This window comes from Eublepharis macularius, chromosome 12, assembly GCF_028583425.1.
Source record: "Eublepharis macularius isolate TG4126 chromosome 12, MPM_Emac_v1.0, whole genome shotgun sequence".
Classification (NCBI taxonomy): Eukaryota; Metazoa; Chordata; class Lepidosauria; order Squamata; family Eublepharidae; genus Eublepharis; species Eublepharis macularius.
The window spans coordinates 47,800,410-47,825,783 of record NC_072801.1 but is presented as its reverse complement, the minus strand read 5'-3'; the positions used below and the strand labels follow the sequence as shown (position 1 = coordinate 47,825,783).

General features: G+C 45.6%; 1 protein-coding gene across 2 annotated transcripts; it reads right to left on the bottom strand.

Annotated features, from left to right (window-relative positions):
• Nucleotides 1-710: 710 nt before the first annotated feature.
• Nucleotides 711-21,313, bottom strand: SPIB (Spi-B transcription factor). Of its 2 annotated transcripts, none has more exons than XM_054994772.1 (6): nucleotides 21,247-21,313; nucleotides 16,179-16,206; nucleotides 15,579-15,666; nucleotides 9,664-9,884; nucleotides 6,915-7,059; nucleotides 711-1,812 (listed from the first exon to the last, which is right to left on the bottom strand). In XM_054994772.1, the coding sequence occupies exons 1-6, from the start codon at nucleotides 21,261-21,263 to the stop codon at nucleotides 1,514-1,516; spliced, it is 798 nt and encodes a 265-aa protein (XP_054850747.1). In that variant the 5' UTR covers nucleotides 21,264-21,313; the 3' UTR covers nucleotides 711-1,513. The 2 variants fall into 2 exon arrangements, with proteins under 2 accessions (XP_054850747.1, XP_054850748.1); XM_054994773.1 differs by having other exon boundaries at nucleotides 9,664-9,869.
• Nucleotides 21,314-25,374: the final 4,061 nt, after the last annotated feature.

Below are 25,374 nucleotides of genomic sequence, written 5' to 3'. Positions count from 1 at the left end.
CTCTTCTTTTTCCCCCTGCTGTAGGACCTGGGACAGCTGTCCCTGTTGCCATTGGCTAAGATCTCTCCCAAGTTAACAGTCCTACATATGGCCATACCAAAAATGTATGCTGTGCGATTTGAAAGGTACACCGCAGAATCCGTTGTAATTGTACAGAAGATGGTGCTGCACTTCTCTGGTCTGCACCCAATACGGGTCTCAGCATCTTTTGGCAATACTGCAAGGAAGGCTGATATAATGGATAAAGGGACTGACAGCGCAATCCTGTTATGCCCTTCAAAATCCAAAGAAGTCAATGCACCAAGAACGGTGTAAGTCTGTTTAGGATTACACTGTGAGATATGACTCTGGAAGTCCCAGCTTAGAATCTAAGCTCTGCTGGGAATTCATTAGGTGGCCTTAGACAAGCCACAGTCTCTCAGCCACAGCCGTATACAGGGGTAATTCTACCCACCTACCTTGCAGGGTTCTTGTAAAAATTACATCAAGATTACGCAAGTGAAGCGCTGTGAATACTTGGATGTAATATATGAACATGATGTGTACTTTATAAAGTAGCTTCACTGTACTTAGCGCTTCACAAAAGAGAAGGGAAGAATACCCAAATAGCCAGATGATTTACTTGTTGGCCTGAATAAACATTAATTCCCCTTAAAGAAAACCTCAAGAAAGCAGCTAGCCAAATTGGTCATAAAATCTTTATTATCAAATTTACAATTTATACAGAAAAGATCCATTAAAAAATAAATCAGATTTGTACAAACTCTGGAGATAAAAAAACCCCTAGTATTAAATAAACATCTGAACTATATACAAAAGTCCCAGGAAGGAATTTTCATAGGCACTGTTGCCTCAGATAACCTGAATGGCCCCATTACCCTCCTAGAAGATCCAGCAACCCACATATTTCCTCACAAAACATCCTTCTTGTTCAACCCGCCATTCTTAGACTCATTTGCCCTGCAGGAACACAGGAGCCTTCCGACCCATCCGCATTCTGGACTCCTTCTGTTTCACGCTCAATGCCACCATCTCCAGTCCGCATCTCATAGAGCGAGCCCCTTCACCATCAGAAGGTAACCGCACAGTCTATTTCCTATTGAAAATCTTATTTTTCTGCTCCCTCACTGCAAAAAAAACCCAACCCACTATGCAGTGGTCTTCAGTTGATAGACTTGTTCCTAACCCCCATTAACCAGATAAAACCTAATCCCCTCCCAAGAATCCCAGAAACCCTAATTCCCAACCTTGTCCTTGCTTTATAATGCTACCTCCCTTCCCACCCAAGAAAATCCAGCAGCCCCAATTCCCCCATGAAGCTCAGACCCATTTACCCTTGGACATGGCCCCTTGCTGCAACCCCCTGGAATCCATCTTCCCTTCGCAGAAGATTCTGGGGAAGTTCCCACCTGGAAGCAGAATTGCAGATTCTGAGGGGGACAACACAAATTGGGGGTGGAGATCTGTTCATTTGATTGTCTAAAGTCCCTGTAAATCCTGAAAAAGAGGACCCTTAGGAGGGAGTTGCCTTGGCCAGAAGTGAGGTCCCAAACTGGTATGTGAGCTTCTTCTTCACCTTCTGGATCTCGCCTGTCTTGCTGTAGTTGCGTAGGGCCCGGGCCATCTTCTGATAGGTCATCTTCTTGCGGTTCCCCTTCTGCTGCCCCCAGCGGTGTGCCAGGATCTCCTTGTGCTTTGAAGAGAACTGGAAGATGCCCGCATCACGCTGGACCCACCACACACACTCCTTCATGTCCCCACGCTCCAGGAGTTCTAGCAAGAACTGGTACAGACGCAGCTTTCGGCGGGAACCTGAAGGCAAAAAGAAAAGGCCCAGGTAAATATGCGTCAGGTCCTCTGAACATGATTCTGTGGGAAAGCTATCTTGAAGAGGAAGCTGGAGGAACCACACCTCCCCCTAGCAACTGAGGTAACCACCTTAGGTCTCTCCCTGCAAACTTTGTTGCTGGTGCCCCCTGTCCCATCAGAAAGGTCCTGGGCCTTCTAACTCATGGCATTGGCTTTATGGAATAATTTGCCAGAAAACATGCAGAGGGTACCATCTTTGGTAGCTTTCCTGTAAAGCTGTTCTCTTCTGGAGGGCTTTTCAGGCACGATTTTATTTTGCAGGCCATCTTGCAAGCGCTAGTTAATACCTGAGGACCATCCCCTCCCACCCCATCCAGCCTGCCAGTTAAGATCTGCCTCACAAGCCCTGTTCTCTGTGCCCCCTCTTCAGACCATCTTTGTACCAAGGCTTTTAATTAGGGCTTTTATCTGACTAACTTTTTAATGGTCTGCTTGTTTTATGGATAGTTTTTATACTGTTTATGTTGAGTGACTTGTTTTTAATTTGTTTTTATATTGTTACATTGTTTTAATTGTAAGCAACCATGAGCAGGAATCTTTTTTACTTGTACACAGTTATGGGCTGTATTATTTATTTACTGTATTTTTATCCTGCCCTTCCTCTAAGGAGCCCAGGGTGACATACATGATGCTCCCCTCCTCTGCTTTATCCTCACAACCCTCTGAGGTGAGGATTAGGCTAAAAGAAGGTGATTGGCCCATGGTGACCCGGTAGGTTTCATAGGTAACAGAGATTTGAACCCAGGTCTCCCTAGTGCTAGTCCAACAGTCAATAACTTTAATGCACTGGTGTATTTATTTAAACAAGGATTTCCCCCCAATTTTCTGATGGTATATCCATTCCATTTTGCTATATATAAGCCACCTCCAATGTAGGCAAAGAAATAAATATGGGGCAAGAATCTATGCTAGTGGTCATGGACAAAAGCCGTGAGGGGTTATGGCTGCAGTAAGGAGAAAAAGCTGCAAAAGGTGATTTATGTCTCAGAGTTTGTTTTCAGCAACCATGAAAGATATAACACAAATTTAATATTTCCCTGATTTTATTAACTAGACATGTTTCTGTGTGGTGGCAGAAAATTCAAGCTAAATATATAAATAAACACTTCTACCTCTCCTCAGGTCAGTGTTTAAATTTTTCAGTCACAGCTCACGTCTGAGGAAACCACAAATCTCTGACATTCTCACACTGCTGAATGTACGCTAAACAAAACCACGTATTTGTGGTTTAGAATAAAGGTTTTCAAGTCAGAGTGGGCAACTTTGATCATCAAGAGCCCTCCAGTCAGAAAATAACTGTTGTCTGGCAGAGTGGGCCAGGAAAAACTTAAGGATTTTTCAATTGACGTCACTACAAATTCTGACACATGAACTCATCTCAACAATAATACAGAATGTGTACTTCCTTAAATCCTCTTTTCTCAAGCATATGACAAAGAGAGTTGTGGTTTTTGAAAGCTTATGCTACAATAAAGTTTGTTAGTCTTAAAGGTGCTACTGGACTTTTTCCTAAGGTTACCATTGAACACATGAAGATGTCTTTATACTGAATCTGAAGACCATTAATTTCTTGAGGTTTGCTCTACAGTGCAGCTCTTCAAGGTCACAAATTAAGGTCTTTCCTATCACCTGTTACCTGATCCTTCCAACTAGAGACGCTGGGGATTGAACCTGGAGCCTTCTGCATGCAAAGCTACCACTGAGCCACAACTCCTCTTATTCCCCAGCACATCTGTTAACTTCCTTGCTCTTTCTCTCTCCCTAGCTTATATAAACTCTCCTACCACACTCTTTCCCTCTGTCCTGTCATCTTAAAACATGTGGTGCCCAATTGCTCCCACTCCATCCCCCATCCTTGGTCCAACCTCCTGGGATGTACCATTTGTCTTATTTCTAAGGCGTTGGTGAATGCATCCAATCCTAATTTGCTTTTAAACATTAATGCAAGTCAAATATTGGCCCATGCTCCAGTTAGCTCCTTCCTCCTTTCATGTGAAAATGAACTCTGTGCTATTAGGAAGCTTGCATACATCAATGAAGGTAGCAGTGAAGATTCCAGAGGAACAGGTGTGTTCGCTTGTAGTAGCAAAATACAACAGGAGTCTAGCAGCATATTAAAGACTAATTAACATCTATTCGATCATAGGGTTTTGTGAGTTAGAGCTCACTTCATCAGATGCACTGGAGTGTAGATCCATTATGCAAATACAGTTGAACTAAAAGATGCAGACAACAGAAAGGGGGCAGCGGGGGGGGGATCTTTCAAAGAGAAGCCAGTTTAAAGTTCAAAGCAAAGCCAAATTATTTGCAAGGGCTTTCTTGTGCATGCAATAGGGCTGTGCGGAAAGGAAATGGTTTGGATAGATGCTTCAATAAAAGGACAGGGAATATAGACTATATGACTGTGCACCGCCTGTTACTGTCATTAATTATGTCATGTCAAATTATTTTGCTTCAACGTTGTTTCAGCTCTGTATCAGATTCCGGCTTGTTTTCAAATTTCTGCAGTCTATACCCTATCGAACGACCCTGCTGTCCACTGCATGGAATTGCCCTGTGTAATCCACCTTGAGTCTCAGTGAGAAAGGCAAAATATAAATTAACAATTATCAACTCACTTGGAGTGGATGAGGACCACTCCCAACTACTGATAGACAGGCAAAATAGGATTTCATGATAATGTTATCTTCTTCGTGAAATCTGATTTTATGTTAATACTGCTTTTGTAAGTCTACCACCAAATGGGAGTGGTGCTCACCCACTCTGACTGGACTAATTACTCTTTTGATTGGATCTTGTTTTCAAGCAGGGCAGAGAGAAGTTGCTTTTTGTAAGCGACTCCGTATTTCTGTCTCACCGGTTGCTGGCGACCCCCATTCACACAGAGAGAGGCAGTATCTGATTCTCTTCTATCAAGCTAAAAAGCTGCTTGTGGTGTGACCTCTCCTCACAGCTGTATGTGAAATGCAGGGCTACAGTTGCAAACTTCCTGGAGACAACAACATGTGACTCACAAGGTGATGTTCAAGATCTGCAACCAATAGCACCTTGGACGTTTCCACACGTCTTACCTGCCTGTGGAACATCACGTGAACGACCTGGAAGACAGCGTCTTCTCACGCGAAATTGCGCCAGGAAGACGCTGTTATCTGGGAGTTTTGTGCAAAATCGTATCTTCCTGGTGTGATTTCGTGCGAAAAGATGCTGTATTCCGTGTCTTTCGCACGATGTTCCACAGGCAGATAAGACACGTGGAAACAGCCCTTTGATCAACTAGATTTCCAGGGTATGAGTTTTTGAGTGTCAGGGCTCCCTTTCTCAGATCCTTTCTGATCCCTTCTGATGAAAGAAGCTCTGACTCTCAAAAGCTCACACCCTGGAAATCTAGTTGGTCTTTAAGATGCTACTGGACCCAAATCTTGCTCTTCTACTACAAACCAATGTGACTACCCACCTGAAACAAGGTGATGTTATTTATTTCAATGCTATGAAAAGCTTTAACTACCCATTTTTGCACATTAAGCCTCTGTGAAAGGGACAGGTCATTTTTCTCTCGGGCTGTTGGCAACCATCCTCTGGGCTCAGCTACATATTATGGCATCCTCTGTGTTTTATTTCAAAGGTATTCCAAATGCAGCCCCCTTTACCAGAAGAGAACAGTGAGAGGAGTTAGGGAATCTTTAATCCTTTCTTTCATGCTATTTTCTCAGCAGAATAAACCCTCCCCTCAGCTGCTTTTATTCCTTGCGTAGAGAGAAAAAAAATACAGGAACCTGTAAAAGTCCCCCAACAGGGGCAAAAGCAACTCTGTGGGGTAGGTTTTCCCTAGCAAGAAAACTACAGGGAGGAAAGAGTTCCAGTCTCTTTCCACATTCACTTTTACTCCCTGATAATAAAGCAATTCTGCAGGCTGCATTCTAGAAAAAAAAGTTGTTTAAAATAAACATGGCAGAAGTCCTGTAGTTGAGCCCTCAGGAGATAGCAAAAGAGGAACTTTGAACACTCAGAGCAACCTCTGGCTTTGTTTTTGAGGCAAACAAGTCCGAAGCTAGTAGCAGCATACTACTGACTTGCTTACTCATTACTAGTTGTGTTTACACATGCAAGTGCAGCTTCTATTTGGTGTTGTGTGGGAAAGAGCAAGCGATGCATCTCTGCCTGAGGCAGCTGTAACTTCCTGTATCCTTTCAGTGCAGAGAGGAAGTTTACTGGACCCGACACCAGCAAGGTTCCATCTACACATTACAAAGCCCTCTTGTTGACTGAAGAACAATGCAAGGACTTATTATTATCACACGTGCAATGGGAGTTTGCGCCTCACGGATGCATGCTGACCTTTTCTGTTTGTCACCAGAATAGATAAGGAGAAGCACCTTTAGCCCTCACCCCCACCCCTCCTGTACTGTTTTTGCATCCTCAAACCACCTCATGGAGCCACTATTGGCTCCACTGTGAAGTCTGCATGTAGCCACAACCATAATGTGATTTTTACAGTACAGCCAATAGTGGCTCTATGGAGCAATCTGTGGAAGTGAAAACAGTGTGTGGAAGGGGGAGGCTAAAGCCCTTCTTCCTCAGAGCTGTGGTCACAAACAGGGAAGAGCCAGCATGCATGAAGGTAGCACGAAACTCTCATCACACATGTGATACGAAGTCCTTGTGTTATCACCAACAAACACAAGGCCTTCGTAAACAGATGGAGCCTAAATATGTCCAGGTATACAGGAGAGTCAGAACTCTTATCATTCAGTGGGCTGAACTGCTTCTTTCTACCAGCTACACAATGGACCCAGTGCCTGCTCCAGTATTTGAAAGACCCTTGAACAAAATTCCAGTGTGGTCCCTCTTAACTAGAAAGAGGGAAGCCAAGAATACTTTTATACCCTCCCTGACAGCTGCCCCTTGCTGGCCCTGGGATCCCAGCATATACCCAGCTTTGTCATCACCCTGGTGGGTCCTGGCCTACCATCATCTGTTTACCACTCATCATATGTTCTGATTTATGTCCTTTAGGAGATCAGCAGTCGGAAGGTGGAGACACCTACCTGGATCAAACCCAGGCAAGAGATTTTCGTCTGAATCGCTGTCAGACACCTCGAGAGTTGGGCTGCCTGGACGGAATTCTTCTTCCTCGGAAGACGGGATGGAGGCGGGCCCAGGAACAGAGTATGGTTCATATTGGAAACAGCTCTGTGGAGGCCAAAAACCAAACAGTAAGGCTCAAGGAAGTATTATCCAGCTCAGAGGACAACCCCAGGTCTCAGACCGCTTAGGATCAAACTACTCACCACACAAGAGATCCGTGAGGGGATTAAACAAAAATATTCTCATTGAAATGGTTATTGGGGGATGAAGTTTACCAATTTGATTGAAGCAGGTAGGAAAAGGGGGTTTCACTCCTCGTCCAGGAGTTTTCATGGTCCAAGTCACCTTTTCACATGTGTTTTTAAGATGGCAGCATCCACGCTTTGCTGCCCCACTTTCACATGTGGAAAAAGAGGGTGTTCAAAATTCAGACACAAAACCCTGCAGGCAAGGTCAATGCTAGAGAGTTTCCAGCAGGGGAGAGGTGGGGGGCTATGAACAGAGGAAGTCACCAAAGGCAGGCTTTACCAGTTCAAAAACAAACACAAGAATGGAGTCAAGGTCACATGGCAGATTAATCCAGAATGACTAATTACTGCCACTTATGACAGAAGGATAAGTAATTGGGCTATGCTGTAAGGAAATGGTTCAGAAAGATGCTTTACTTTGTACAGTCCGTTGTTGTAAGTTTGCTCCTACTGGGTAGTTTCCACATCATTTAATATGTTATGTCAAATTGCTTATATTTTTGTTTCAGCATTGTTTCAGCTCCCTATTGGATATCTGCTTTTCAAATTTCTGCAACTCATACCCCATTGTACTATTTACTGAAGGTCCCAGCCATTGATTTATTGGCTTACACTGTATAATTTGCCTTTAGTCCCCGTGAGAAAGGCGGATTATAAATAAAGCCTCAGCCAATAATATAGCAAACTGTGTTCCTTCTCCCAGCCCTGAAATCTTAGTCAGACAACACCGCAAATGCTGAAATCAACATGCGCAAAGAGGAAGTGGGCAGGAGTGCACCGCCCCCAGCTTCACCTACATGTGATCACCAGTTCATGAGTCAATGAGGTGTAGTGGTTAGAGTGTCTGACTAGATTCTGGGAAACCCAAGCTAGAATCCCCCCCTCTGCCATGGAAGCTCACTGGGAGAGCTTGGACAAGTCTCACACTCTCAATCTAATCTACCTCACAGGTTGTTATGATGGTAAAATGGAAGGGAAGAGAATGATTTAAGCTCCTTTGGGTCCCCATGGCGAAGAAAAGTGGGGTATAAATGAAGTAAGTAAATAAACAGTATCTACAAAGTGCACGATGGCTCCATCCCCGTGACTGGCAATCCAGCTCTTTTTTTGCTTACACAAGCAGACTCCATGTTCACAAGCCAGCAAACATGCGTAGCCAGGGGGTGGAACAGCACACTCACGCCATTTCTCATCTAGATGTACTGATTTCAGCACACATCCTGTCCTCTGTAGAAGGGTCTTGCCTATGTGGGTAAGCGGGCAGTATAATCTAGTGCATTTGAGCAAGGGATGCTGGGTAGAGTTATTAGGAAAGGGATTGCTTTTTAAACTCCAAAGTTTACATTATGCCAGAGATCCACAACTGGTTCAGGATGACTAGCTAGAGACTTTGCAAGGCTGCTGCAGCCCCCAGAGACAGAGAAGTCTTGGGGGCACAGAGATAAAAGTAGACCCTGGGCTAAATTAAGCAGATGTCGCTTAATTTAGCTCAAATCTACACAATGGGAAATAGACGGGGACTGGCATAATTTATGCAAATGTGCCCTTGGGGCTGGGCCCCCCCAAAAATGTCTGCCTTAGTCAGGAGGTGACACTCCCTCTGAGAATGGAGACTGTGCCCCAGGAGATTCGGGGCCACACTTAGGGCCACATTAAACATTACACAGGTGTTTGTACATCATCTTGATGGCCACTTCTGGAGAAGCATTTGGGATCAGATAAGCAGAGTTGGGAGTGAGAGTGCAAATCCCATTCTGTGTGTGTTTCCCCACCACCACCACCCTAAATTACTCCCCCACATACAATTTCTAATGCAGCTTCTGGAAAAGCCCCTGAAGTGGGGGGGGGTGAGTGGAGTGAGAGGGGTACATAGTGAGTAACACACTTGTAGATTTGCAGCCTTTTCAATGTATATACAAGGATCACAGCTGGGAGATAGAACTTTCGTACGGAACTGTCACGTGTGATACTTGGGTAAAACAGTGGCGGGAATTAGTCATTCCGGATTAATTGATCTGCTTTAGAACAGCAGGATTTGAGTCCAGTGGAACCTTAGAGACCAACAAGATTTTCAGAGTGTAAGCTTCCGAGAGTCAGAGCTCTGGTCTCTACGGTGTCACACTGGACTCAAATCCTGCTCGTTTTGGTTTAGTTCATCTACAGCAGCCTTTTGTTCACATAGAAAGTCAGCCAGCCATTCTCACACCAGCAACTCCCCTGTATCATATACTACTTCACAGAGCAGCCAACCGTACCTGTTCCTCACTCCCTGCAGCAGCTGCATCTGTCACCCTAGATCCTCCTTTGTTCCCAATGAATCTATCAAACAGTAGCACCTTCTTGTTTGAGAACTGATGAGTGTCGGCTTCCCTTTCCTGGATTCACTCGACTCTTTCCAGAGAACGGCCAGTTGTCTTAATCTCCCCATCATTCTCACCCCTCCACTGAGACTTCTCCTCACCTGAGTATTAAACTCATCCTTGGACCCAAGACACATGTTCTGCATGGGCGTCATTTCATCTGGGTTGTAGACCAAGTCTGGGGAGAGCTGGAGGTAAGAGCCAGGCAAATAGGAGACTTGGACATTCTGCAGCTGAGCCAAATGTCCTGCTTCAAAGGTGGTGTTGTAGCCTGGCTCCTGCATCTCTGGCCAGTTCATGCAGCCCTCTGAAAAAGCAGACCCTACATCAGAAAGAGAATCCAAGAGATTGGGTTTTTTTAAAAAAATCCCACACATGGAATTCTTTTAAGGAACAAATTACGCAATGGCACAGGTTTGTACGTTCCGTACATGTGCAGAGTTGTGGCACAAGTGCAGAACCTCAAATCTGGCTGGCAAAGAATTAGACTGCCTTTTTAAAAAATTCAACTTTCTAGTCCTTATCAGAGTTTGTTTGTTTTTTAAATGAAATCAGGATATAGAGTTTTAGGCCAGTTTGGTGTAGTGGTTAAGAGTGTAGGACTCTAATCTGGAGAACCGGGTTTGATTCCTCACTCCTCCAATTGAAGCCAGCTGGGTGACTTTGGGTCAGTCACAGCTTCTTGGAGCTTTCTCAGCCCCACCCACCTCACAGGGTGTTGTGTTGTGGGGATAATGACATACTTTGTAAACCTCTCTGAGTGGGTGTTAATTCATCCTGAAGGGTGGTATATAAATTGAATGTTGTTGTTGTTGTTATTGTCCTTCTTATGTGGCTGTTAGCCAACAAACCTATCACCAATCTTCATACCATTCCATCCTCCCATTCCCTTTTATTTATTTAATTACTAAATTTATAGTATGCCATTCTCACCAAGGCTCAAGGTAGATTACAAGATTTAACATAATAACATGCGATTTATATACCGCCCTTCAGGGCAACAATGCCACACTCAAAGCGGTTTACAAAGCGTGTTATTATTATCCTCACAACAATCACCCTGTGAAGTGAGTAGGCCTGAGAGAGCTCCGAGAGAGCTGCGACTGACCGAAGGTCACCCAGCTGGTGCCAAGCAGAGGAGTGGGGAATCAAACAGCTCTCCAGATTCAAGTCCTGCTGCTCTTAGCCACTACACCAAACGGCAAAAAAGCAACATAATAGAAACAGTATAAAGACATGATACATCAGAAACCATGCAAAAACTGAATTACACTCAGTACAATCCTAAACAAACGTACGTGCATACGTGCATGTGTGCTTGCGTGCGTGGAAAGTGCATTCAAGTCAGAGTGGACTTACGGGCGACCCCTCGTGTACATCCTTCTAAACTGATTGACATCAATGGGATAAGAAGGGTGTAACTCTTTTTAGGATTACACTGTTAGAAAACAATGCAGTGAGAACAAGACAATGCCTTCAGTAAACAATACCATAAACTACAGCTCTATTGTCTTTAGAAAGTGCCCTCATGAACAATTGTGTCTGACACATTCTCCCTTCCCTCACATGCCTGGGGCTGGTTGTGAGGAAGGAAAGGTTGGGAGCAGGCTGGTCCTTCTGTTTAGTTGTATAGGTGCTGGCATAGGCTTGCCGGCTCTGGGTTGGGAAATTCCTGGAGATTTGGGAGGTGAGGCCTGGAGAGGGTGGGGTTGGGGGAGAGGAGGGACTTCAGCAGGTTATAATGCCATGGAGTCTGCCCTTCAAAGCTGCCATTTTCCCCAGGGAGATCTGATCTCTGTGGTCTGGAAATCAGTTGTCATTCCAGAAGAACTCCTGGCCCTACCTGGAGCTTGGCAACCCTATCCTGGCAGGCCACAGCCCCTGGAGGGACATTTTTCCATAGTGCTGGCCAGATCCATACCTCCTTGCTCCCCAGCCATTTAACTGGTCACATCAAACTGCATTGTCTTTTCATTCTTGGAATCCAGTTTTTGCATTGTTTATGGCACATCTAATACTTCTTTTGATACTGCCCCGTTTTCTAATTTTGTAATCCACCTTGAGGTTCAGCAAGAAAGGCAGACTATAAAGAAAGTAAGTAAGTGATTAAATGGCCAGGGGTGCCCAGCATATGTCCACTGCTTAGTCCCAGGCATGGCTTTCCCTTCAACATGACACGTTTGCTGCGCAACACCAGCATAAACAGACTGAAAAGCTGCTCTAACCTTCCATCTTCCCCCACCTCCTGGAAAACCCTGGGGTCCTGGCTCTGACGTACACCTGGCTGTCTCAGGTAGAGGATGGGGACACTCCGTGCAAGCTACAAAGGCCTTTCTGTGTTTTGCCAGCAGCTGCAGGCCTGGAGCTGTGCAAATCAGGAATCATCGCTTTGCATAGGGTGCAGCACTGAAATGCCAGGCGCAAGCTTGCCACTTTATCTCTTTCCATAAGAGGGCAGTTCTTTAAAAAGCAGAGGGTTATTGATCTTGCTACGTTTCTTCCTCGGTAAAAATACTGATGACTAACAACCTCTTTACTTAAGGTTGTGTGGAGGGGGGTAGAAGAAGTTAACCCATGCAGTAAGTCTCATACTTTAAAATGGGTGTATACATGTACAAATTTCTCCCCAAAAGATGCTGAGGGATGAAGCCTTCCTAGTACCAGTAGGGAACTTCTTTCAAAGAGTTGGCAAGGCCAGAGGTGATCTTAAAAGCACTAAAAAAAAATTGGGATAGCCTTTGGGTCATGGCATTTTTAATTTGGGGATTTTTTTTAACACTCCCTAAACAACATTTTTACATTAAAGGGGAAAAACAGACCGCAAGAGAGAGATACCAAATAGAACTAAAATGATAAAAATCATTGCTGTGCAAAATTAAGTATCTCTAACTACCAAACTCTCCTCCAACTTTTAGAAGATACTGTGCTTGGACTTTGTCAGCTAACCTAGAAGAAAGAAGCTGATCAGCCGGCGACGGAACACCGTAAATTCCTTTATAGTGTTTCTGTAAGTCTTGGCTGTTAGTATTTGAGACCAAGAACTCTTTGGCTCACCAGTTAAGATCTTCATCTCAATGCCTGTTCTCTGTTCCCTTCTTCACACAGGCAAGAGGAGAAGGCAACTAGAGACAGAGCTTTCTCAGTGGTGGCACCCTGTTTTTGAATGGTTTTCAGCCACCAAATTATTACCATGCATAGCACATTTGATCCTTGAAACAGAACCAAGAGATGAGGTTTAATTCCTACTGAATGCCAGCAGATCTAGCCCTCATCACAGAGCATTTGTGCTTCTTTCTTTCTCCCCTCAAAGGAAATGACTGACATTCATTTCTGTGGAGCCTATACTTGGAAACAACACTGTGGTGGGGTGTGTGTTGGGGGAGGAGGGGTCTTGGCAATACACATCAAAGGAAGTAGTAGAGCATCTGTCTTATACAGACAGCCCCATGTGTAACCTCTGGCAACTGAAGGACAAGGGTATCAACTGGCATAAGGTAATGTCCTAAGCCCTTCCTCTGTGCACACCTTACCCATCATGAGGATGAACAATTCGCTATTATCTTGTATTTTCACGTGCGTTGGGTCAAGCCCTTATTTCAAAGTCTTGCCTAACCATCCCAAGCCCTGGGGTGCATACAGAGGTTTTACACCCATATGGAATAACTGGCATCCTGCAACAATTCATTCACAGTTTTAGAAACAATCCAGACTGATTCACTGAGAGAGCCACTGTGTGATCGGGTGAGGATCCATGCTTCAGCCAGCCCAGCCCTGTCTAAAGCTGAGGAGCTAGAGCATATTAATGTATTAAGAAGAAGTCTATTTTGTGTGCTGTCTTTTATGTACAACTCTTGAGCTGGAGAGACTAAAGATCTTTTATCAAAACCACACAAGACGTCTCTGGAGGGAAAGCTCCTGACTTTTGAAATACAGACACTGCAATACAGACAGAGCCAGCGTGGTATAATAATCTGAGTGTCAAACTAGGATTTGGGACACCTGGGTTCGAATCCTCACTCTGCCATGAAAGCTTGCTGGGTGATCTTGGGCCACTGAAATGCTCTCAGCCTAGCCTGCCTCCCCGAACTGTTGTGAGTATAAAATGGCAAATGATGCAAGCTACTTTGGGTCCTTACTGGGGTGAAAGGTGGGCTATAAATGAACCAAATAAATAATTGGTTTAAATCGTAGATTGTATGCTCTCTGGGGACAGAGACTCATCTAGTCATCACTATGTAACTTTATAAAGCACCCTGTATGGTGATGCTGCTGGAATAAAGTGGTGCCACACAAGGAATCACGGGAGGGGGGAACAGGTTGGAAATCCCACCTCCCAAAGCTCTCACTCCAGGGTTTTGTGAACCTTTGGGAGCTTCAGCATGCTAATATCCCTCCTCTTTCTTCCTCTTTAATCCTTTCTCAGCTGCTCTCATGCAACCTTCCAATCTCTCCTGGAGCATACTCAAACCTTATCAGGCTATTTTTGTGCATGTGTCCCCTTTTGCTTATTTACAAAGTTGCATTTTGGGGTACATCTGGGGAGTCCCCCGAAGATGCAGAAACCTCAGTTGCCTGGGCTTGCTGCTTTTGTGATTGGTATAGGCCTTTTTTTACTTTCACACTGTTTGGTTTGGTACAAAGAAGATCCTGCTTTGAGGAAGGAGTACAAGCTAGTGCAGGGTGGCCAACATTTGTTCTAACAATCCAAAGTGGTCCAGGCTGTAGGCATCTGAAACTCACTCCCTGCTTTGCTCCTCACCACAGCCTTGCCACCTGCTTCCAGAGTTGGCACTTCAAGGCAAAAGCCACATCAAGAAAGTGGCAAAGAACCAGAGCTACTTATGTACACCAGCGCACGTCAGACTAGATTTGACTTATGGTCCAGTTGCTAAAAAAGTCAGCCACCAGTGGACCAGATCACGATGCCCAGATAAGAACATCAGAAGAGCCCCACCAGATGAGACCAGATGCCCATCTAGCCCAGCATCCTGTTTCACACAGCAGCACACCAGTTGCCCTGGAGGGCTGAATGAACGGGACACAGAGGACAAGACCCTTACTGCTGCCTCCCAACACTGATACTCAGATGTTTTCTGCCTCTGTATATGGGGGCTCCCTTCCATCACTGTGGCTAGTAGCCACTCCTGGACCTCTGCTCCAAGAGAGAAGGAATGTGCCAGTCTTCCAGAGACCCCAAATGCAGCATTTCTTTAGAAACAATATAGGGTTCCGTGCCTGTGACAGAGTCTGTCCAAGCATTGAATAAGAAAGCTTGTCCCAGAAACCAGGCAGCAAACCAAGTGCATGCCTACATCCAGATTGCGCAAGCAAACAGGGAGGTTAGGGGAGTGCAGCTTTCCTGTTGTCATCTGCTGCTAAACAGGAAGATATGCTTGCAAGTCACTTCTCTGGACCATCTGATGACTGAGCAGAAGTTTCCTTTGCAAACCCAAAAGGAGCCCTTGAAAGACCAGCAGTTTTACTGGGGCATAAACACCGCTCCGCAAAAGCTTACGCCAAAACAAGTATGTTAAAGTGCTGCAAGGCTATTTTTTCTTTTGTCTGGCACAACGAACTGTGGCTGTTGCTTTGAGATTCTCTAGCAAGCAAGGGCCGATCTAGAAAAGACGTGCAAGATTTGCGATAGGATCTCCCGTCTCTTCTCTAGATAGAAGCCACAGGGGAACCCAACTTAGATCATGCTAGGTGATGAGTTTAACCCTTTCCCTCCACGTAAATAAGCAGTGTTTTCCCATACGGCAGTGTTGCCAGAGGGCCAATTTACATTGGGGAAAAGGCTCAGGATGAGAAAAGCTAACCCCCTTCCCCTTGCCAAAATCGTGCTCCAAACCAGGATCCCTTGTGCCAATCATGGATCTCCAATGTCTCTAACAGTTTGGTCCGGAAATAACGTTATTTACAAAGACCCTCAAAACTCTAGGCACAATACAATACATTCATTACCATGTAACCCCACTGCATGCTCTTTGCATATTCCCCCAACACGCCTGCTTACCCAGGGAGCTCTCAGGGTCTACAAGACAGGAAGGAAAGGAGAGTTCTTGCTTGCAAGAATCCAAATCACAGATGCCATCACTGGGGTACTAGGAAACACAGAAAAGACAATGAGCAACGTAAAATCCTTACCTCGCTCCCAAAGCCAGGACAAGAAGTCCTGGCTCTCAGCCTCACCCCATTTGCTAGTCTGACTTCCTCCCTCCAAGAAGAACATCAAAGATCCTGGCTGTCAAGATAGGATTTCTCAAACTAGGGTCTGGGAACTCCAAGGGGTTTGTGTGTCCTTGTAAGAAGAGACAATAAGCCTGACTCACGGCCAAGCAGATAATGATACAAACATTGGCCTTAGATTTGTTTTTAAAGCACAGCTGATGTGATTCTCACTAGTGTTTTGAGGACAGTGGAAGACAGTGGCTTTTATGGGTATGTGCAGCTTGCTGCACACTTGGAAACTGGGATGTCGGGCACATGGTGGTCTGGGGAAGGGAGAAGAGGAGGATTTGGGGAGTGGTGGGTCTGAGAATGGGGGCCCCTGGCTAGCTAAATCACTGCTCTAAGATGCCTATTCCCTTCCCACAGAACTGAACCGATTGCTTACCATATATCCATACTGGGACCCTTCGAACCTGCAGAGAGAAAAGGTAAATTGGTATATGTGATAGGCCAAATTAGGTCTCTTTTCCCTCCCTCCCTGTCATGCTTATGACAATTACAGCCATTATTGAATAGGAGAACATTGGCACAGAATATAACGGAGGCTTGAGGCAGAAGGGAAAATAATTTTGTGCTGCAACTCATTAGTAAGGCTGTCCTGGTATTTACAGTGCAATCCTAAACAGAGTTACATCCTGCTAAGTCCATTGAAGTCAATAGGCTTAGAAGGGTGCCATTCAGTATAGGATTGCATTGTTAAAGGACTACATCTGCAAAGCAACCAAAGGTCTGATGTGGTGTAAGGGTAAAAGTGTCAGACTAGGATCTGGGAGAGCCAGGTTTGAATCCTCACTCTGCCACGAAAGCTCCTTAAAAAGGAAGAGGGGAGAATGATCTTGTAAGCTGCTTTGGAACCTCACTGGAGAGAAAAGAAGGTTATAAACCTCTAAAGATAGTTTAGTATAGTGGTTAAGAGTGGCAGGGCTCTAATTTGGAGAACCAGGTTTGATTCCCCACTCCTCCACTTGAAGCCAGCTGGGTGACCTTGGGTTAGTCACAGCTTCTAGGAGCTCCCTCAGCCCCACCCACCTCACAGGGTGATTGTCATGAGGATAATAATAACACAGTTTGTAAATGGCTCTGAGTGTGGCATTGTTGTCCTGAAGGGCAGTATATAAATCAAATGTTGTTGTTGTTAAAATAAATAACGTGCAATTACATAATCAAAATCTAGGAAAGGCCATCTAGAATTTTCCTTTTTTCCACATGACCTCTTACACACCAGACATAAAATAGCCTCAGCTATTAAGAAAGGCCATCATAACAACTTCCTTCTTAAATTTGCCTTCATCCATTAAAATGAGCTAACATTCGGGTTGATGAAGCGACTAATTAAACAGATCCAGGGTTGCAGGCCTGCAGGTCTCTGCGGAGGATTTTTAGGTCGGATCCGGTCAGCTTTTCCACTGATGCAAAAAGACCCCCCCACACACACACACAATACACTGGGGCTCACGGGACCTGCATGGACAGCAGCTACGTGGGATGAGGACTGTAATAAAGAGTGGGACTGAACAAGATCTCTGTTGGAATAAAAGCCTTTGTCTCAAAAACAGAAAGATGGAGCCGCTGTTGTTCCCCTTTTATAGAGTAAAAACTAAGACTAAACAAGGGCCGATTCCAGATGGCCCTCCCCACCTCGAAACGTCACGCGTCATCGCGTGGAAAACGCGAAATATCGCGTTTTCTCACGCGAGTTTTGCGTCGCGCAAAACTCGCGCTAGAAAACGCGATATTTCGCGTTTTCCGCGCAACGACGTGCGACGTTTCGGGATGGGGAGGGCTGTCTGAGGTAAGATCAGCCTGAGGTAAGATCAGCCTAGGGCACCACAATATTTTTACAAAAATTATTACAGCTACTACTCTAGCGTTTGGATCATACAAGTTCCTGTACACCTACCATACCTACACTGGACCAAGTTTTAAATCCTTGATAGATACAGGTGTAACCCCTATAGGGTTGCCAGCCTCCAGGTGCACCTTGCACTTTGAAAAATATATATAATTAATTTCTAGATTTGTGTACCCCCGGTTTGTTGGTTTCTCTCAGTTTGGTTCTAGGGGCTGCCCATTGTCTTCCCTCCTTAGCCTCCAGGTGGTAGCAGGAGATCTCCCAGAATTACAACTGATCTCCAGGCCAAAGAGATCAGTTTCCCTGGATAAAATGGCTGCTTTGAAGGGTGAACTCTATGGCATTGTATCCCACTGAGGGCCCTCCCCTCCTCAAAACCTGCCCTCTCTAGGCTCCACCCCCAAAATCTCCAGGAATTTCCCAACCTGGATCTGGCAACCCTAAACCCCTATGAGGTAACTGGTTTAGCCCAATAGGGTGGAGTCAGCAGTTAGAGGCAGGCTGCTGAGGAGGCGGCTGGTTGCTGGGGAGCTTAATAATAGTTTATAAGCTCTACCTTGAATAAGGTAATCAAATGTTATATGTAAACAATATGACTTAAAGTGGTGTTTGTGTATTGTATTTGGTTGGTGTTACTGGGACTGTATTATTTTTCCAGCGCTGTAATTCCCCAACAAGAGGACAGAAGTCTGGGATACAGTTGCTTCCAATTAGTGAAAAAGGACTCACCACTTTGTGGAATGTCAAACTGTTTTACCTTTTCAAAGACATTGCTGATTTAATGTTTTCTGTATGGTTGCACTTATGAGTTAGTTTTAAGATAGTTGTATTTTATTAATTGTTTAAATGTTTTAAAAAGAAAGATTATTTCTTAATTTAAAATTGTGTGAAAGTTTGCTTCCTAAGCCCCATAGAACCCATAAAAAGAGAAGTTACACAGGGCTTTTTTGTGGCAGTACTGACTGGTACAGAGTACCGGCACTTGTTGGGGGGCTCTTCCAAGTCCTAAGGGGGGAACTGGGTCAAAATCAATACCACCTTATATATGAGTACTAGTACCTTTTCTTTGAACAAAATAAGCACTGGATAGATGACACCAAGAAATACCCGCCCTAAGGATACTGTGGGTAAACTCTGACCAACAGTGATTCTTTGTTGAAATGAATCAAAAGAAAGCCAAATGGAATGACTGAATTGTTACTTCTCTTAAAACTACACCAGGGCACAGTGAATACATTTCTATATGAACTCAGCCAAAGGGGTCTCAATAGATATTGGCGGTGTTGATTGATTTGAGACCCAGATTCTAATCTGAGCCCAGCCTTGGAGGGGGGCCTTCAGATGGTCACAACCACAGATTCCCCCCATAATCTGCAACATAACGGGGCAGACCAACTATCTGCCCCAATGGATCATCTTGATGGTGAACAAAACCAGTATTGTGAAGTACTTTGCATGGATTCAAAGATCTATACACAGAAATCAAACAAAACAGGATAATAAATTCCAAATTTCTGGGAATGCAAATAGGGTGGAGAGGACTTGAAAGCTTAAAAAGTGAAATTAGAAGAGGGGGGAAAGCAGAGGGGAGGAAAGGGTGGTGTGGTAAGCGGGAGGGGGAACTTTGTCAGACAAGGCGGGGATATTGACTGGGCAGCAATGAACAGACATTTTGGAAGTCATTAATTCATATGGTCACCATAAGTTGGAAGTGACTTGACAGCACATCACATACACATTGACTTGGCAAGCAGGATGTATTTATTTAGATATCGATGCCCTACTTTTCTCTCCAATGGATACCCAAAGCAGCTTCCAACATCATTCCCCTATCCTCCATTTATCCTCACAAGAACCACCTTGTGAGGTAGGCTTGACTGAGAGGACACAACTGGCCCAAGGGCACCCAGCAAGCATCCATAGCCAAGCAAAGATGTGAACCTGGCTTTTCACAATTCCAGTTCAACATTTTAACTACTACACCACACTGGCTCCCCACTTCTTTTTTCTTCACATCATCCCTGTGAGGTAGAATAGATTCAGAGAAAGGCCCAAGATCACTCTATAAAGCTTCAAGGCAGAGTAAGGATTTGAACCCAGGTCTCCTCAGGCATTAGGCCAACACTCCAACAACTACATTGCGCTGTGTTTCACATGGAGTGATGGTTACACTGGTGGAGGGGGGAGGCAAAAATAATCATCAGGAGGGAGGCTATTGCAGATGGAAGTTGGATGCACACCCTTCATGTGTCCCTGTCCCCCCCCCCCCCTTCATGCAAGCCGGCACTATCTGCCAACAGTCATATGCTTTTGAGCTAAGGAAATATTCAAATCTTTTTTCCTCATCTTTGCAGGCCTCTGTATTTGCATAAAAAGGCCAGAGAAGGGGAGGGAAAGTGAGAGTGAGAAAGTTGCAGCCCCACAAAGCACCTGACAGCAGATCAAAAAAAAGAGGGTTGGGGAGGGGGAAGCAAAGGGCCTTCTATTTTGTTTGGGGTTTTTTTAGCAGCAAGGTTTTTGTTCACAAAGTATTCAAAAGTAGGTTTCCCTCCCCTACAGTCTGATGTGGTGCAAGTTCCATTTTTTATTGCCATGAACTTGTCCTGTTATAAGCAGCTGAATATATTGGCGACAACTTACTTTGGAGGGTCACCCCTAAATACCAAAGCCTTCTGAAATGTATTTTTAGGCCAAATAGCACAGAAATCCTACCAACTTTAAAATAAAAATAACCTACCAACACGCACATGCAGCACACCCTAAAAGCCCAACCCGCTCTTCCCCCTGTGTCTTAGTCACTTTAATATTTTCAATATTAGGATCTTCTAATTTGTGATGGCATCCAGTTTCTTATTATATCAGATTGCTCTGAATGCTGTTTTAAGAGATTGCTAGCCAAGGTCTGTTGCAAGCTGCCTCCAGGGTAGAAAGTGGAGTCTAAATCTGAACTCACCCCCGCTGGCTTGCCAACCTCCAGGCTGGAGATCTCCCGGATTTATCTCCAGCCAACAAAAATCAGTTCCCCCGGAGAAAATGACTGCTTTGAAGGCTGGACTTTATAGCATTATACCCCACTGAAGTCCCTATCCTCTGTAAATCCTATCCTACCCAAGTTCCAGCCTCAAATCTCCAGGAATTTCCTAACCCAAAGTTGGCAGCCCTACCTCCCAAAGAACCGAGAGGTCCTGGCTGGCGATCTTCCTATCGAAGCTGCCCTTTGGAACTCCCCACCCCAAAACTACCAGATCCCTTTCGCAAGCCGGCCCAAAGCAGCGGGGCAGAGCCCTGCGGAAGTCACTTCCCAGGGTTAATAGCAACTCCAATTGGACTCCGAGTCGGGAGAGGCAGCCGCCGGAGAGCCCGCAAATGGAAAGCCCCTCTCTGTGCCTAACCCCTGCCCATTTTTTCTAAAGAGTGTCGGGCCTCAAGACGCGCCGCCCCTTCATCCCAGATAGGGGCTCTGATTCTGCACTTTGCATATGCTCAGAGGCCACGCTCTACTTTAAAAAAAGAGAGAGGACAAACTAGGCTCCATGGCACAGCCCCTGCCTCTCCACGTGCCCATCCCCTTTTGATCCCGAACCAACTTCCTTCCACTCACTGTGTGTAGTCCAGCATCCTTCCTCGGCGGGGAAAAGGACGAACGGGCCAGGGCCGGCTTAGACGGGCGGATTTATCTCTCGGCTGCAGCCGGGCGGGGGGATTTATATAGCGGCGCGCAGGGGGGGTGGGGGTGGAGTGATCTCACACCGAAATTCCCCCGATGGGGAGGCGGGGCTGGCAGGCTGGCATTACGCAAGGAGGGTTCCAAACAGTGCCAGGAAGGAGGCGGGGCGGGGGAGGCTAAGGCAATACCCCTCTAGGAAAAGATGCTCAGGACTGGGCGGGGGGGGGGGGAAGAGGGGAGCTGGTGGGGCACAAGCTGGCTCATGTGCCAACCCACACGCCCTGCAAGTTCCTTGTTGTGCCAGTAACAGCCCCGCTGTATCACCGCGACGCTTTGCTTACGCAGGAGTAAGTGCCAAGGAGTTAGTTCAAGGCCCCCCCTGCTTCCTAGGATGAGCGAGGCTCCGATTTGTGGTGTGGCATAAGAAACCGTATACTCCCCCCCACCCCCCGACGTACATGTATGACTCTCCTTAACCCCTTTTTAATGTCTTCACAACAACCCTGTGAGGTAGGCACGGCTAAGCGTGACGGAATGGCTTGAGATCGAGGCAGAGGAGCAGCCCTATGAGTCTCTTGCTGCCAGAAATAAACAGGAGGTTTAAATCTGGGAGGGAGTAAGACCCACTGAAGTCAGATTAACTTCTAAGTAAACGTTTACTCACAGAGCAACCTCATTCAAGAGGCTTTGCTCCCTAGGAATCTGAAGTCAAAGCGATTTACTTGTTTATATAAAGTTGTTTTCCAAAGTCCAGAGGAAAAAACTTGAGCCCTTTTAGCAGGAAGGGAGGTATCCTCAGCTACACAGAAACAGCGTTGGGTGGAATTGGGGGGGGGGGGTGGCCACTTAACAGTTGCACCGTTGCACGTCATGAATAAATCTTAGTACCCTTGGCACAGAACCCCTCTAACATGGGGGAAAAAATCTCTTCTAAATTGCTGTGTTAGGAACACAAAGCCCTGCAAGATCAGACCAAAGGTGCATCAGATCTAGTATCCTGTTTCCATGGGTGGCCACTCCAGCTAAAGGCATTTGAGAAGCCCACAGCTTTTTGATGGCTGCTTGCCCCTGCTGACCGGCAGGCAGAAGTACGCGGCCTACAGACCTGGAGGTTCCATTTGGCCAGTAGCCATTGAGAGAGCCTGTTTTCTGTGGGCAGTTTTTTTTTTAATGGTCATTTCCAAAGAAAGTCAAAATGGTTCTGGCACTTCTTAAAGGAGCGACAGATCTGCAGGTAAATGTACCAAATTTTTCCGTACCAGAGACCCTGTTCGGTCTGGTGCTGAAGTTTATACCCTGTCCTATGGCATTGTTTATTGAAATGTCCTTGATATTCACTGTGCTAATCTCACTCCATGTAATCCGCCTTGAGTCTCAGTGAGAAAGGCAGACTATAAACAAACAAACGGTAAGCTTTGAAACACTCTTAGATCCCACCTCCTCCCCATGAATTTAAAACTTCAGGAAAAGGGGGTGGAGGATTCGAGTTGCGAACCTTAACTAGCCTCCTGAAGAGTAGGAATTAGTAATGTGCAATACGAAAAGGCAGTCAGCTCCCTTTCCACTGTGTATGGCCATCTTAGGCGGTATGTTGACACACTAACACAGATCTACAGGAACCTCTTCAGTGCCAGGACTCAGCCCTGAACTAAAAGGAGATTGCTCTGAGCATGGACAGACTGTGTTTCTTTCCCACTCACCCAGCAACCACAACCACCCCTGCACCTGGCCTTCTAGGATACAGGGTGCAGCATCCGAGCATGGCTGAACTTCACAGCACTTCTCATTTTGGAAATTAGCGCTCTTATCCAGGAGTGAGTGCTGCATGTAGTGGCTTTCTCTGCTTCTTCACCTAATGAGGTGTAGAACACAAAGTACAAACATTTCCATTTCTATTTTCATAACAGTCCTCTGAGATAGGCCCTTTTTGATCCTATTTCGGAGTGCCCTCCTCTCACCTGGTGTCGATCTTCTTGTTCTTTAGGTACCAGCCCAAAATATTTCCTTTAACCTCAGCTTTGAACATACAGATTTCATCTTGAGAGCCAGTGTGGTACAGTGGCTAGAGTGGCGGTCTAAGATCTGGGCAACCCAGGTTCGATCCCCCTCTCTGCCATGGAAACTCACTGGGTGACCTTGGGCCTGTCACACTCTCAGCCTAACCTACCTCACAGGGGTGTTGTGAGGATAAAATGGAAAGGCGGGGTATAAATGTACCAAAATAAAAATACAACATCTGTTTTTGTGACTCACTTCTAGCCTCAGGACTTTTCTATGCATCTCATAGACTTTGTTTCCTATCATTTTTATGCCCTTGGCTTATTTTAATATTGATAAATCTTCAGTCGGGTGTGTTTTGTTGGTTTTTTTTACAATTTTATGGTTGTTGTTTTTTTAAACTTGTGAGCTCCTTGGAGGCCGTCTCTGGAGAGGCAGCATTATCGTTCCTAAATAAAATAATTTGACAAGCAAAGCATTAAGGCAAAGTTTATGCAACAGTCCTGAGACCACAGGAGGTGGAGCTAAGCACATCACAAACTGTAGAGGTGATAAGGGCCTTCGTGCTTTCTGCCAGTAACCATCATGCCCCCTGAGAGATTTCATGGTAACGAGAATACACTCATGCCTGTGAGTAAAAACGCTAGCGAGAAACCCTGAGGCAGAACTTGAACCCAGGCCTAAGTAACCCAGCACTGTGTGTGGTGGAATAATAGATTCCAGTCCACCCCACTTTATGCCACAATGTAAGTCTTCAAGCAGAGAATGAGACTGCTTTTGCTTTCTTGGTTACTCCCTGCATAACTTGCTCCCCCCCCCCACTCCCAGTGGGTGTGGCCCAACAGGGATCCTGGTGCGCCCCCTCCCCCCAATTTGCATCAGGCTTATGCGGGGAGCTCACATGAAAGATCAGCCCTCCTGACTTGCAAAAGAATCTGAAAAGACTTATCTCCCTCAGACACCTTTCCTCCCTATCTCCCAGGTCTCGGCTCCTCCATCCGGCCTGGGGGGAGGGCCCTTGCTCAATCTGAGCGAAAAAAGAGAGTGTCTTGAGAGGTCTCAAGTCGCTTGTCACCTTTCCCACTGGCACTCTGCAGCTCCTGACTCAGTTGGTTGACTGATAACTCTCCTCAGCAGGCTGGCAGGAGGAGGGGGCCAACCCACATTACAGGCAGCGGGCAGGTTGTGGGTAATCGGGGAAGAGGTCAAACATTGCAGCCAGAAACCCCCAAATACCTCTTGGCAAAGCTCAAAACTACTATTAAGGATTGTCGTGCAAGATGAAGCATCAGGGGGCAATTCCCAATCATCCTCAGTCACCCTGTGAGAGAGATTAATACTATTTCCATTTTAAAGTTGGGGAACGGAGCCTGCACATGGGAAAGCTGCCAAACAAATCCTGTCTAAACTGGGATTTGAACCTGCATCTGTTGGGGCTTTCCAGGTACTTTGCCGCAGGTATGTCTAGTACATGTTTATTGCACCAAGAAGTTTAAGGGAGCATACGTTGCTCTCCCTTCACGACCTCCCTACAAGGTAGGTTAGGCTAACAGTGGGTAAGTGGCCCAAGGTTACCTGAGCAAGCTTGGAGTCTAAGTGGGGATCTGAACCCATCTCTCAGAGACGAGCCTGACACGCTAACCACTGCCCAATACTAACCCTCTGAGTTAATCACATATATTTTCATTACAGTGGTAGCACTGTTGATAAGAAGAGCTGCAAAGCTGGGTTACACCAAGTACTCAGTCAGCATTAAGTAGCATTAGGAGTAATTTATGTGTTTCCTTATCTCATTTGGTGATGGGGGGATGAGAATGAATTAGGTTCAAGGGAACACAGGGAAGGCAGTACACAGATAGCAACTGGGATCTTGGAATGCAATCAGGAATATGCTGAGTGAAAGTTGTCTCATCCTAGGAGCAGAAATCCAACCTGTAATTTGTCCACATATTTGGAATATCACATCCTTATCCCACCATGAGAACAAGCCATAATCTGGAAGTAAAGCAAGGCTCCAAGTCATAGGATTTCCTTGGGACAGCTGGCAATTTGGCATTCCAGTTT